General features: G+C 52.4%; 5 protein-coding genes across 5 annotated transcripts; 1 reads left to right on the top strand and 4 right to left on the bottom strand.

The window, feature by feature from the left end:
• Nucleotides 1–1,104: 1,104 nt before the first annotated feature.
• On the bottom strand, nt 1,105–2,388 carry KD926_002726 (uncharacterized protein; the record flags this gene model as incomplete). Its single annotated transcript, XM_053097193.1, has 1 exon — nt 1,105–2,388. One exon carries the CDS (start codon nt 2,386–2,388, stop codon nt 1,105–1,107), a length of 1,284 nt encoding a protein of 427 aa, XP_052958817.1.
• Nucleotides 2,389–2,438: 50 nt separating this feature from the next.
• KD926_002725 (uncharacterized protein) lies at nt 2,439–2,753 on the bottom strand (the record flags this gene model as incomplete). Its single annotated transcript, XM_053097192.1, has 1 exon — nt 2,439–2,753. The coding sequence occupies one exon, from the start codon at nt 2,751–2,753 to the stop codon at nt 2,439–2,441; it is 315 nt and encodes a 104-aa protein (XP_052958816.1).
• Nucleotides 2,754–2,989: 236 nt separating this feature from the next.
• KD926_002724 (uncharacterized protein) lies at nt 2,990–3,570 on the bottom strand (the record flags this gene model as incomplete). The annotated part of the gene is made up of 2 exons (XM_053097190.1): nt 2,990–3,319; nt 3,373–3,570. 2 exons carry the CDS (start codon nt 3,568–3,570, stop codon nt 2,990–2,992), a joined length of 528 nt encoding a protein of 175 aa, XP_052958815.1.
• A 90-nt stretch (nt 3,571–3,660) lies between these two features.
• Nucleotides 3,661–4,046, bottom strand: KD926_002723 (uncharacterized protein; the record flags this gene model as incomplete). Its single annotated transcript, XM_053097189.1, has 2 exons — nt 3,661–3,805; nt 3,910–4,046. 2 exons carry the CDS (start codon nt 4,044–4,046, stop codon nt 3,661–3,663), a joined length of 282 nt encoding a protein of 93 aa, XP_052958814.1.
• A 1,712-nt stretch (nt 4,047–5,758) lies between these two features.
• On the top strand, nt 5,759–6,238 carry KD926_002722 (uncharacterized protein; the record flags this gene model as incomplete). Its single annotated transcript, XM_053097188.1, has 1 exon — nt 5,759–6,238. One exon carries the CDS (start codon nt 5,759–5,761, stop codon nt 6,236–6,238), a length of 480 nt encoding a protein of 159 aa, XP_052958813.1.
• Nucleotides 6,239–14,552: the final 8,314 nt, after the last annotated feature.

Raw genomic sequence — 14,552 nt, 5'->3', positions numbered from 1 at the left:
GAAATATTGAAGCAGATACAAACAATTCCAGTGGTCGAAGACTCATGGAGCCCGAGTCTACAAACGCTCGAGGGCCATTCAGATAGGGTTAATTCAGTGGCCTTCTCTCCCGACGGGCTCACCCTGGCGTCAGGCTCGTGGGACAAGACCATCAAGCTCTGGAATACGACTACCGGTACACAGCGGCAGACGCTCGAGGGCCATTCAGCTTGTGTCATATCAGTGGCCTTCTCTCCCGACGGGCTCACCCTAGCGTCAGGCTCGTGGGACAAGACCATCAAGCTCTGGGATATGACTACCGGTACGCAGCGGCAGACGCTAAAGGGCCATTCAGATGGAGTTACTTCAGTGGCTTTCTCTCCCGACGGGCTTACCCTGGCGTCAGGCTCGGATGACAGGACTATCAAGCTCTGGGATACGACTACTGGTACACAGCGGCAGACGCTCGAGGGCCATTCAGATCCAATTAGTTTACTTCTGAACAACCAGAACTCAAATTACCAGATATCTTTAGCAAACCCCTGGATTGCATCAGCTGGTGAAAATATACTGTGGCTGCCTGCTGAGTATCGTTCATTTGATTGTCGTGCTGTCAAAGACGGCACACTTGCTCTTGGGTATGCAAATGGTCGGGTCTTTTTTATAGGATTCCATATACGGTAGATTGATATTCTTTGTATTCTCCTCCAGTCTCTTATTTTCTAACCCCTATTCAAAAGGATGGCCTGGGGTAGCTGAGGGTTATATACAACCTTTCCTACAAATAAGAACTTTCTAGTGATTTCTAGATGATTCTGTAAATATGGCCAGCTTGTGTCAGGAATGAAGTGGTTAAGCTCAGAGGAATAGTGGAGTTCGATCGGTCCGAGCTGTACGAGGCCTAAGCCATAAGGAGAAAGCAAATGAATGAAGTAATGCTCTTATCTAAAACATAGCCTAGAGTACAGAGATACTTGAGTGCTTGAGTATTTGAAGAGGATTGTGGCCTCTGCAAAATATGAGCCTCGGACGGACTAATGATGTCCCCGGCCTCCGAGCTAATTACATCTCATCAAATAGTTCCTTCACGCGGATCAAGCTGCACTCCATGCAACTTATTCTTCGTCAATGAATACCTACGTTTCTTGAGTTCAGTGCCTTACAATGGTTGGTCTCCCCGGGAGGACAGCAGAACAAAGGGGAGGGGGGAACGACGGGCGATACGGGTAGCGTGACGCGGACGGTGAGAGGCCCACCGTCAGGGCCTGGGGAAGCGCCGACACTTACCGGAGAAAACCCAGCATCGTCGAGGCCACCTGTCCCGCCGTTTTGCTCTGACGGGCGACCCGACAGGGTGGTCTCGGTGGGCGTGGCGTGCGTCGCAGCCGGCCAAGCAGCATCCGGTCTTACCTCTGTTGGGGGGTCCGCAGCATCGGATGGACGAGCCTCCGCCTCGGTCTCTACCACATGACTCGCCGTCACCAAGGGGCTGGGAAGAAGAGTAGTGGCGACGGGTGCGATGGGCGATAGCCCAGGACGGCTCGAGTTGAAAGGTCGGTCCACAAGGGGTGGCGCCTCGTCCGGAGCCCCGGGGGTGGAGCACGGCGTGCGGTGGTCGGGGAGATAGTTATCTGCGATAGGGTGGTCGGGGTGAGGATAGAATGTTACCATTTCCTGGCTCAGGCCCTCCCCCGGCTCGACCGCACCGTCGTCACGTACGCGTAATTCTGGGCTATCATCGATGAGGGGGATGAAGCGCTCCGCGGGAATCGGTGGCACGGATGTGGATCGAGCCTCAGGTGCAGGTGTACGGGACGCAGGCGTAGGATCTGACGCCAGCAAAGATATCGTGGCGGGCACTGGCGCACCCCCGCGAGCAGGAACCGGCCCAGGGTCCATGCCCGCGCTGGCCGAGGGCACCACCGGCTGAACCACTCCTACGAGCGCACCATCCTCCCCTTTCACCAAAAGCAGCGAGGAGTGGTCTGCGGCCTGTCCGCCATCGTCAGCCATCTGCACGGCCATCGGAACCCACGGTCCGTCACCAATGTCAGAAAAGATGGCCGTTCGCGAGTCCAACGGGACGACCCTCCGGGGACAGCGGCAGACATCGGCCGCAGCCCGGTACATCAGGCCCATGGCACGGGACGCACAGTCCGCCCGGTGCAGCACCACGAGGTAATGCACATGGGCCCCTCGCAGGGCCATAAAGACGAGGGTGTGGCCAGTGTAGAAAGAAACCTGTAGCCCCCGATCGGCTGCGGCCGGCGAGATCTGTAGTATATACGGTACCTGATGAAGTTTCCGATGAGCCGCGGCGAGGAGAGCTCGCGCTCTCGGGCTCAGCCATGCACCATCCGACGGGCTGAAGATCAGGGTTAACGCGCGGGAGTAGAGCTCCCCCGTCATATGATGGCATATGAGGGGTCGGTTGCAGGGTGGAGCCATTTCGCGTGGGCTTAGACGAGGTTCTGGTCGCGTCCACGGCGTAGGTGGCGGAGCAGACGAAGAAGACCCAAATCGCTTCGGTACTCGAATCCGACGCTAATAGGCCGCGAAGAAGATGGATAATTTCCTACGCATACGCTATCTCCGGAACCTCCACCACCTGAGAACGCTCGAACCGCCGGTGCAGCTCCTCCATCGGGCTCCGCACCAGGTGGTACTTCCGGAGGATGCGCCACAGAACATCCGGGAGCTCGCAGGGTTCCTGCTTCAGCTCCAGCTGGATCATGGGCGAGTCCTGGGGAGGTGCCACGGACGGCGGTCAGCATGGCTCGTCACATTTTTCTATCGGAGCGACGAAGGGCCTGAGGGTGGGAAGGGGAGACGGATCTAGGATGGATCTACCTTTGGCTGATTGTGCTTTGGGCAATACCTAGAAGACCCCGGCCGCCTCCGACTCCTGGCGCAGGACGGCCCACAGCCGCTGGGCCGTAGCTTCGGTCACGGCCCGGTCCGCATCCCACACGTCAACGGAAGTAGGGCGGTCACGAAAGAGCTGCAGATATCATGGCAGCGCGTCGGATTGGGCTATAACAATCGCGTGGCTCCAGATCCGGTGGAGGTCCTTCGTCACCTGGTCAGGGTCCAGCAGTCGCTGCCGGTCGCGGCCCACGCGGCCGTGAAACAGGTTATAGCCGAATTTGACTGCCTTGCCGTCCAGGCTGGGCTCGGGGACTCGGATGCCTTTCAGGTACAGACGACCCCGGTAGACCGGCTCCAATAGCAGGTCGCCAAATGGGGTACGGACCCGTCCAGTAGCGGCATGCAAGTCGACCGTGTCCGCCATCCACGCGTGGAATGCCTCCAGTGGCAATCGGCCCTTCGGTCCCCCCATCTGCACCGACACATTGTCCCGGAGGCGGACTTTCAACGGGGAGGGCGAGAAACTGGCCGGCCCTGGACGGTCGTGAGCCGGCAGGAGAAGTAGGCTTTGGACTGGCCGCTGAAGTTGAAGTTCCAGTACGAGCCGTTGGTGGGGATCCGGACGTGGCAGTTCTCGTGGGTCAGCACCAGGGCCGCGATCTTGAGACCCTCGCCGTGGCCGCCCGCCAGCCGACCATCATCCCGCTTGATGGTGTGTCCCATCTCCAGGCACTGGGGATCGAGGCGCGAGCCAAAATTAGTGAACGAGGCGCTCCCCTGGATCCGATTGAATCGAATATATCCCAGCACTTTCTAGGTGGGCGGCCCGTCCCCACTTGAGGCCGGGGAGGGTCTCTGCTCCACCGTGATGATGATTTCATCTTCGTTGGGCGAAACCGTCACGCGGGGCAGAAAATTGAGTAAATCCATCGGAGTGGTCTGCAGGGTTGCATCTTTCCTGCAGGTCCACTTCAGCAATCACGCCTCGAGCCCAGATCGCACCCATGCGGGGAAGAGGGAAGAAAAGACTTGGGGGGGCGGAAGGGACGGGGGGCGGGTTACCAATTCTGATAGAGCTCCCGCAAGGCGTCCTGGACCGTCCAGTCGGCGGCGTAGCCCCGATTCAGCCCCAGGCCGATGTTCCGTGGTCCCGGGTTGTTGTTCATGGGAAGGTCGCCAGGGACGCTCGGGGGCGCCATCCAGGGGGGTGGGTTCCATAACCTGCGAGGAGGCCATGATATACTAATCCGTCGATCGTCTGTGTCGATCTCAGCGATGTCGGCACCCGTGGGGACAGGCGATGGAGTCGATGGAGTCGATCAAGTGAATGCTTGGATTTCCAGGCATTCGCACTAGACACCAGGACTCTTTAAACCTGTCGATGTCCCTCGCTGGGCTCGCGTAAGGGCAGAGGTTTCATGGTCATGGTAGGCAGGGCATTTGCTGCAGCGGGCGAGGCGTGTCTGTCGTTGCCTGCCCCAGTTTCGTGCTCAACTGGCGATCAACCATGCCCTGTCAGTCGTATTGGATATTTGCAGTGGCCCTCATAAAGCCGAGGCGCACATTTGCAATGGAGAATCGTGTGAAGTGCATCCTCCACACGTCCCACTGCTTGTAGGGAGTCGGAGGAACCGGACAGGTAGCCGCCATTTGACACAGGCTTGCAAGGTCTCTTTCTCCCGCGCAGGACGTTTCGGCACCGGGTCGACCAATTCCACCAGGAGAGAATCGTTCAACGAGGGTAGGTCTGGTGCGTAGGGCGCTGTTAGTTGACCAGCTCTTGCATATCTGAGTATGGTTCGGTGGATTATGTAGCCCTCACTCAATTGTAGAAGAAAAGAAAAGAAAGGAAAAGGAAGAAAAGAAGGAAGGAAAGAAGGGGGAAAAACTTCCTTGAACCTTGCCTTGCCCTTGGCCCTATGGCGCGGTTCTCATGGATTATAAGGGGCCCTGCGTGGGACCTCCCATTCACTGTGTCTTTCGTGTGCAGACAGAGACTCAGTTCAAATTGATCGAGCGACTGTGGGCGCTGCATCACTCATACGATCAAGTGAGTGGTGAAACGCTGCGACAACGGCAGCTCTCTGAATCCGTGCTCGACGCCGCGATCGCACAGTTGGACCTCCAAACTGCCCAGGTGGAGTGCGAGCTGTTGCGTAGGGAGAATGACCAGTTGTGGAAGTTACTCGGGGCCAGTTAGGGCGAGAGAGAAGATCAAGCCGATTTGGTTGATGATGTTCATTCTCCAGTGGGCACGCGCTGACTGCCACGTTTGCAAGGGAGGTTCGCAATTCTGCCCACCTCGGTGCCGCGTCCGGTAAAACTGCCTTCCTATCTCGAACAACCCTGACTGACGAGACAAGATCTCGATCAGTATTGACATCAAATTGGCGGTGGGGAGTGTTTTATTTTATTCTATTATATGTATATATATATTTATTTATTCATTCCCTTATCTTTGGCCCTGAAAAGATAACAATGTTCTCAGTTGGAAGCGTTTATGTTCTGGACAAGTTTCATGAAAACTTCCACGGGTAGCTAGAGGTTTTGATCTTATGGCTACAGGTCTATAGATCCAATTGGGGTCAACGGTATAGGAGCAGCTCCTTGTGTCATGGGCCTATCAACGACGACATCATACATCAGAGACCATCACGAATTATTATCAATCCACCCATTTACATCACCCATCCCTCATCGCAGCGTCCTTCCTGATATGGCAAAAACATTTCCCTTGTCTAAATACCTCCCAGCGGGCTAGACTATAATTAACCGATTTCCCACGGCTTCTTCCCATCTTTCTCTGCCATCTATCTCTCTTCCATCTCATCATCTGCAATAATCACCATTTAATCGAATCCTTACTCCCCACCAACCACCGACAAACTCACCCGTTCACAACCCCTCCAAAATGCCTCCTCCCTCCAATCCAAAACCCAAGCCAGAATCAAACACCCTCCCCACACACATTCCCGCCTCCCACACAACAAACACACCACCCGAATCCTTCCCCCCTCCAGAAAACCACGGCGACATCACCTGGCACACCCTGATCTCCGCCCCGCAGACTCAGACCTCCGATCTCAGCGCCGGAATCGCCGTCTGCCCGCCTCGGACAGGTCATCTCTGTGCCCACCGACACACCCAGGCGGAGATATACCATATCCTGGACGGGGAGGGCGAGATGATCATTGAGGGGAGGAAATTCGTCGTCGGGAAGGGAAGCACGGTGTTTATCCCCGGGGATGCGGAGCATGGGATTGCTAATGTTGGTGGGGGTGATTTACGGTGGTTTTATGTCTTTCCGACGGGGAGTTTTGGGGATGTTGTATATTGGTTTTCAGAGGGGGGTGGTATCGGCAATGGAAAGAGGGAGAAGGGGAAGTTGTGATAGTGAGGTTTTAGGTAGAGATAGAGGGTTGGCTCTGGGGGAGACTCGGTTCGTAGGCCCAGTCGTCTAGTTATTTAGTCTAAGTATGTTGAATGAGAGAACGAGGTATCATAGGAATGGCTTTGAAGTCGATGATAAAGATACTTTATCCGGTAGCTCTTCAAGAACGGTTATCTATCAAATTGGCTATGAATGACCTGGCGGCTCTGGCAGAGCGATGAGGTACCTCTTGTTGATCTCTATTCCTTTCCCACGACTTCCTATCTGCCGGTATAAAGAGATCCTGTTGGTGTACCAAGCTAGTGTGTTCCGGCCAAATGGAAGGCGTGATCAGTCCGGTAGGGAACGAAGTTCCTAAGCGTGTTTGGGGTTTCCCTATTTCATCTGTTGCATATCTGATCAGCCATCTTTTTCCGGGTTAACTTTGGGTATGGAGACAACTAATCTGCTCTCCAGCAGAGGAATCCTCCAGGACCTCTAAGATAGAAGGCCTCAGCTGATACCAATAAACCATATCGGGCCCCAACGAACATCGCAATTTCAGCCATGCTTTTGCGGTCGATTTTTTGATCCATGACTAGATGTAGAGTTTGAATGACCGTCATCTGACATTTCTTCCACCCTGACAGGAAGTTTCGGTCTATTTAACGCGGGAAATGGCGGTCAACCCTGGAAATTACCCCATACGAAACAGTCATAAGGGTCATCCAGAGCTTATTAACTGAGAACGCCAATAATCCGACCCGGCCGAAAGTTCAAGACCGATAGTCACCGAGGCTGAAATCGTTAGTTAGATAGAGCTCAACGTGCTCTGGAACGCCGTAAGCCAGCAGCGTTTCACATTCACAAGCTCTGTACGACTTCACAAGTCGACAAGATTGAGAAGTGTGGAATTGCTGACAACGTGGCGGATCCGATTAGATCGTGGATCCTGGTCGCAATCCATTAGTCGACATCAAAGGACGCCTTCTCCTGATCCCTCCCATTAGCCCTATGGTCATCCAGGGTCGGGGGATATCATGATTCATGGAAACATCAGCCCATCCAGAAGACTTATTCACCGATCATGCAATTACGCTGTGTATCCACGTTATCGGTTCGTCTCTGCGCGTGGGGGGATTCCGGCCGAAACATGCCAACGTCTGGTCTGAGGCATCTCGTTGCAAACACACCGAAGATTGTGGGATCCAGTCGAATGACCTTACCTCGTCATCGAAGGAACTGGATATCACCCATCAAGGTTCGCTCCGATAATCGGATCTATGCGTGAGTCCTAGAAGGTTCTCTGCCTTTCTGCCTCCCGGGCGATGTCTAAACTCACCTTTCATCATAGTCCTCCTCGGTTTAGAAGGCATCCAGTTGCTCGGAGCAGAGAGCTCCCGCAATTGCCACAACAATGCATACCTCAACTGAGTGTCTGTATCGACGCATCCACATCTCCCAACCTACCTCCCTTGCCACGGACAAAGAGATGAGCAGTAACCCGCGTCTATCATAACATCATTGGCGCCCTCCAGCCCCCTCCCCCCCACCACGCCAACAAAGCGGCCGCACGCCACGAGCTAGGCACCAGCCACCAACGACCGTGCTCAACATCGGCCTGTGTAATGATGAAAGTTTTAGCGCCGGGCAGAGGTCTTCGTAATGAAGTATGGGGGCAAGGAGTATGGGGTGCGTCGAGGCACTGCTTTGATGCATGGTGATGACGAAGGAGGTGGCTATGATGGTGAGAATTGGAGTAGATTGGAAGGTTGAGAAGACAAGTAACCATGTCGAGGTATGTACAGTACCTTATCAGTTGACAAATGACAAGCCTGAACCACAAGGTGTCAACCTGCGACCCCGCACCAAACGGCCCACTGCATCCGCTATCCACAACGCCATCCTCCTTCCTCCTCCCTTGGTATCCATGGATGGTAGGCGTAGTCACAGAAAAGTGTACCTGATACAAGCAACGTCTGAGCTGTCAACTGCACCCCGCAATCCTGACTAAATGTTTCCAGATAGAGGAAAGAATACAGCTCCAGCCTATCTCCTGTCTACGAGCTCTGTGCCACCCGTTTCCGCGCGAGGGGGGCAAACAAGGGAGGGGAAACACCATCGGCCAGGCTTATCGCGCTCGGATCTCCGCTAGGTCTGGGGTCGAATCAGATCATATCACCTCATATCATTTCATAATATGTCCGTTTCACCTCATAAGTCACGATGCATAACTCCCCGGCTTGATGGTGATACTGTCCACTCAATGGATTTGGGTCGCTTGCTATCCGGACTGATCGGAATGGCAAGTGTGTTTGCTTGGTCATCTGAGGGATGGCAATTAAATACTTGCTGATAATTGCGGGAGCTATGCACTACTGGACGAAGAGGAAAGGCCATCCGGTTGATCCGCTTCCCTTGTCTGTTTTGGTGCATTCGGGATTTCATGGGTATGGGTCGACCGATGGTGTTAGCTAGCTGTCGCTGCCAGCGGATGGGTGCAGCAGTACCGTGGCTTAGGGGCTCGTAATCGTGTGTTTTGTCGTCCAATCGATTCAGCCTTACCCTTTTGTCTCGTTTACGATCTTTTCATGGGAGAGCTGCTAGCTCGGTGTTGGGGTTTTGTGAACAAAGAATATCCGAGGTTGAAGGTTTGTATACATGCAGTGTCTTCGCTCGCTAGGGCGCTGGATTGGGTGGTGCATCCTGGGGGTTTGATATTTTGATGCGTTATAGCCCTACGGGTCTGGGGTATGAAGATTCAATCGAGGGATACAATGGATGCTAGTTTTTGCGGAGTCTTTTCATCTTCATTGCAATATCCAAAGTCTAAACATCAAGGCAATACTCTCTCTCCTTGGATTTGGGTCCGAAAATAGAGGACAGAATTATAGACTCCAGCAACTTTCAGCCATATTTGTATCTTTTTTTTTTTTTTTTTTTCTCTCTCTCTCTGTCTAGTTTCAAGAGACGCGGGTCGCATTCATCAAACATAAATCGTGGATTTAATGTCTGATTATATGACGATTGATCGGGACAAGGGTCGCTCGTGTCTGATGGTTATAGGAGCCTGACTTTCAAGGAAAACCGTCAGTGTACTTCATTGATTAGATGTTTTGGAATATGAAAGCTGCTAGAAATCACCAAGACCATGATTTCATGATTCTCCATCTAACTCACGATAAGATGTTCATCTTCGTTGTCTTTCAAAAGCCTATGACGGTGCATAAAAAGTTCTATTCTCCACTCAATTGAAAGGCCTACCCGACCTAGAGCTTCAACTATTCTCACAGAGTATCATAGATATCATAATTCACGGGGTTAAGGCTATGTCCTAGGTTATTAGATAAGTTGGTAGATATGGAGTGAATGAACTAGGTTTCTGGAAAATTTCTATATCGGTCAGCCACGGGACTACTCCCATTAGTTACAATCCAACAGACAATAACACGAATCCTTGAGTGTAAGAAGGAAAGACTTGTACCACCTACTTAGACATCCAGTATATTGACCCCAGTCAGAGAGGGGGAGAGAGTAGAGAGGAAAAGTCTCTCGCGTCGATAACATCGAAACCAACAACAGTAAGATCAAACGACAGGAGCCCGAGTCAACGCCGACCAACCCCCAAGAAACCCTAAGATAACAATAACAACTCAATCCAATCTGCAAGAGCTCAGATGACCTTCCTTTTCTTCCGATCCCCATCGATGGCGTGACGAATCGTTCCGACTCCGAACCCTTCCTACCTACCTAACCGCGTATCTCGTCAACAACAATATTAAGCTTGTTTCGAATAGCCAACAACAAAAAGCAAATCCTCCTAGGAGTAAGTCATACGAACCAACCCAAACCAAACCGGTCCCCTTGAGGCTTAGACCTCATTCTCTCTTCTATCTTTACTAGGTAGTCAAGTTCTCCACCCGCCGACGCACCTAAGCTGCGGGCCCTCCCCGCTTCCGCTACATTGATCAGCTCCCATCGGCTTGCGCGGACTCGCGCCGTGACGGACGTGCGTTTATTCAAACCCTGTATGTAACTATTTACATGGTTGGGGTTTTGGTTTTAGGTGAGGCACTTGTTTACTACGTTCCTAGATAGGAAAGGTGGGCTTGGTGCTGATATGACAGGACGGGTTTAGATGGGGGGGGGGGGTGGCTTGGCTACCTGAAGCGCCTATCTTTCTATGTTTACTTTGGTACGGAGGGGGTATGCAGGCCTAGACAGGGAGATAGGAGATAAGTGGAGATTCAAAAGATCATTTAATTACCGTAGGGCACACGTGAGGTTTCGAGGGAAGGTCCATGAGCGAGAGGATCGGTGATGCAGGTATTGATATGTATTATTGGCAACGCGCGTGCTGTACGCAGTTGCATGTAGGACGTCAGGTGGTTTTGGATATAATGCAGTCTGAATACTTTGTTCCCTGTCTTTCTGGTGTTGATGGGCTTGCTGTATTGCTTGTTCTGTCTATGCAGGTGCAATCGAGTGTTAATCTTACTCTCTGGCTAGCTAGTGGTCCTAGCTAGGGCTCTGGGGTGATCGGGGAAAGTTTCTAGTTGAGCTGGAAGCGGAAGATCAGAGTCTCTAATCACATATGGCTGGATGGACAGGGGATCTAGACGGTCGCAATCGATGAGTGCGGAAATATTGGCCGTCAAGGACACCTGCGCCCGCTACCTCTACGGAGTAGGTAGGTAGGAAGGGAGAGGGAACAACGGGATCCCTAGATCAAAAACTCCGCTTCTCCATTCTCCATCCCTTAGGGCCCTTTGCCCTCGGACGCGGAGTGCATTGAATACGATAAGAGAAAAGGTGAAGATTATGCGAACGGGAAGACTGAAGTTCCCCGTGGGGTGTGAATCGCTGGGGTTGAGCGCGATCCGTTGAGTCCACGACGGTTGTGAGATGCGCCCGCTTTTTTCCCCTCTCTCTCTCCCTCTCTCAAGCGTCTAGGGTGTTTTCTCCGTATCTGTATCGCTATGCTTGCAGGGTGGAGATCATCCGTGATCTGTGAGCTGGCCAGACGCTCAGATACTGTTGCCGTAGTTAGTTCGTTCGCCGACTGCGTCCGTGGGTTTCCTACCGCAGCAACTGGACGAGGGGAAGGGAGCTCTGGATCGCGTGCTAGACTTGATGTGCAGAGTAGAGATACTTTTCGGTGCAGAGAAATTGAATTGACAGATGTCGCACTAGATGAAGAGATTTACCTAATAACTCCACCGTTAGCTCAACAGATCGTGTGTAGCGACGCGGCGAGAAGAGACGAAATGCGAAGAAGGGGGAAAAAATTAAAATAACCCCCCAGGCAAAATCAAAAGCACGTCCTCCGCATCAGCAGTGGATTGGCTCACAGAGATAAGCCCCAAAGTTTCACGTCCGGCGCGAGTAAGTCAGTCAGCAAGAGAGAGAAGGCCGGGCTCGAACGTGGCTGCATTGCCCGTCGATCGAGGTATAGCAGTCTAGCTCGAGCACGGGAGCACTAGAGTCGAGTAGTCGTCGCCGATTACCCGCTCGGGCGCCCAGCACGTCCCGGTCGAGAATGCAGTCGGATTCTGATTGGGAGGGTGGGAAACGCTCACCGGTACGGTCTGCTCCGTAGTCTGTCTTGGAAGCCGACAGGGGGGGAGGATTGGGGCTACATGTATGTCTGTATGTCTGTATGCATGTATATCATCGTCCTAGGTACTCCGGGCTACTAGTTAGCATACGGAGTAGAGTCCCCTCCGAAGAGAATTCTAGTTTCAAGGGGCGCAGGATGGCGACTCCACTTGGAGAAAGAAGACAATGGCAAGTTTAGTTTGTACGGGGTACAGGTAAACTAAACTGGACCGATGTATGCATGTATATCGAAGAATACCTTAGAGTGTTTGCATGTTTGTCTCCCTCCGCCAGCCCAACCGGAAAAAAATCCCCGATCACTGATTTGCTTCGGGAGTTTAACTAGGGCTTCTGGATTTTTTCCATTTTGCGCGATAGACGGGTCAAAACTGGCCTCGGGTCAGGCTTAAGAGTCAGAGCGGTCGTGATCTCAATGTCCTTGATAACTGTCATTCCAGTCAGCGTGACTCGACGGTATCTGCAATAGTGGTGTAAACTATTAATAATGACGGGGGGGAGACCAGATTAGCCCCTCCTCTGTCTGTCGCATTCTCGGGGTCATGGCGGAGGGCCGATCGGGGCGGCGCCTCCTAAATTTCGAGGACTGGCTTAACCCGAAAAGACCGTAAAAAAAGAAAGACCCACGTCTAAGGTCCGTGAGCTCGCCGAGTCGATGCTCGATGTTACCTCAAACTCTGCCCTTATACATTCTGGTGCTTCCGTCGCCGGTACTGGACTCTCTACGGTCGGGCTAGACCTTCAGCCCTGGTGGCGACTAAAACTCTGCCTCGCTAGCAGATCAGCGACGGTCTGTAAGCGATACAGGACCATAGTAATTATAATTATAATATAACCAAGTGAGACTTGCATGGGTGGATCGTGAAACACGAGAAGTTAGTAGGTAGGGTTATCAGCCAATTCGACCAATTTGACGTTGGAATCTGTTTTATCTCGAATTCAGGGGCGAACGGCGGCGGGAAGAAAGGAAAACCAGGATGCAAGCCACAATCAAAGAAGTTTTCTTCGCATAAAGTAGACAAGCAAGGGATGGGCGGCGCTATCTCAAGAAATGCAATCTCGACGTGACCGTGGTCGCACCGGCTCACTGATAACGCCCGGGATGGAGGTTTCCATTAGACAAAAGAATTGCCAGAGGATGCGCGACTCCTTGGTTCCTGGTACATCCGATCTACCTGGATGCGGCAAGCTTCCATACCAAGGACGTGGTACACCGGAGGTACCTTACCTTGGATCTTCCCTTGCCTAGACCGTTGCACGATAAATGACGAATAAGAAAATAATAATTAACCGATGACTGGCGAAAATTCCTTGCTCGACATGCAGACATGCAGACATGCAGACCACCCACCACCCTCGCGAGTCGACCAGACAACTTGATAATTTTGGACCAGCCAAGCCGTCAAGTCCAACCGCCGGTCAATCAATGCCTCCTTCAGCGCTGCAGAAGAATTTTCAATCACACTAGAGTTCTCACCACAGAATATCTGGCGGAAGGATGGAGGGGGGAAGAGAGATTGACCAAAGTCAAATAAGAGAAACCGGACCTCAAGTCCTGGAAATAATACTTGCTTGGGATGGGTTTCTGATGTCATTCTGGGCATTTTCCAAGGAAAGTAGTTGGCATGAAAGGCGCTAGTGCATCCTTGCCGGGGGTGAAAGGGGAGTCGTAGCGTTTATGTATGTCGTTGAGGGAGATGAGACTAGCACTAGGGTCCTTGGAAGGGGGGATGGGCCATGGGGTTAGCTCCGGTGGGACTCGTCGCGATACTAATTTAGCAGCATTGGTGTTGAATCATTGAATGTCAAATAATGAACTCCTCAACAACCACGGTCGGGCATTATCCTCGAGGCGGATTCGTGATACCGCCAAAATTCCAGATGCTCGATATCTAACCTCCGAGTCCAAATTCTAATTAACCACAGTCCATATCAGTAGATCCTAATGGCCGTAAACGGCAATCTATCATGTCGATCCGGTCTCACCACCGACTTATCGCGCAATGCCTCCCAAGTCGCACATGGTCAACGGTACAGGCACCAATAGAGACATGTCTCGAGGATCAAGACAAACGTGCGCTTGAGAGTGATTCACAGTCCATAGTCGACACAGACCATACTATACTAATGGATCCACCGCAGGGAAAACCCTCCTGATGCAAGAATAAGGAGGTGGTTAGTACGGAAATGAGGGCTTATCATGCCCATTCCGGTGAAGACGATTTCCAGGATCAGTTATCGGTGGTCCGTATTAAATGAACATCCCTCCGAGAGCCCCAAGTTTTATTCACTGTACATAGTATTGTGTATGTCACATAGTATGTCGGACGAGTATCTAGAACCTCGAGCGTCTCTGGTGGCTTTTGGTTGGGCCGTGGGGCGGTGGTTAGACCGGCGCTAAGATGAAGGCTCCAGACTGGAGACTGAGAGAGGAGGGGGTGGGGACAACATGACTGACAGATGGACTGATCACTGATCAAGTATGTAGGTCCAGCCGGACAAGAATCCATGGGAATGGCAGCCCGGATACTTCGGTCGGGGGGAGGTGCTGGTCGTGGCCTTATCTACCCCCCGTTCAGTTCGTCGATCCATGGAAAAGGCTGACGGTTCTTTTCTTATTTGCTCGCCCTCATCTGGGGACGATGAGTGATTGGATTCGGATAGATATCAGTCCCCTTTCTGATGGAACGAGTGTACTGAGTAGACTGTCATCCATCTC

Source organism: Aspergillus affinis (assembly GCF_023601865.1).
Source record: "Aspergillus affinis strain CMG 70 chromosome Unknown NODE_15_length_407527_cov_87_040692, whole genome shotgun sequence".
Classification (NCBI taxonomy): Eukaryota; Fungi; Ascomycota; class Eurotiomycetes; order Eurotiales; family Aspergillaceae; genus Aspergillus; species Aspergillus affinis.
This window is presented reverse-complemented; position numbering and strand designations above follow the sequence as displayed.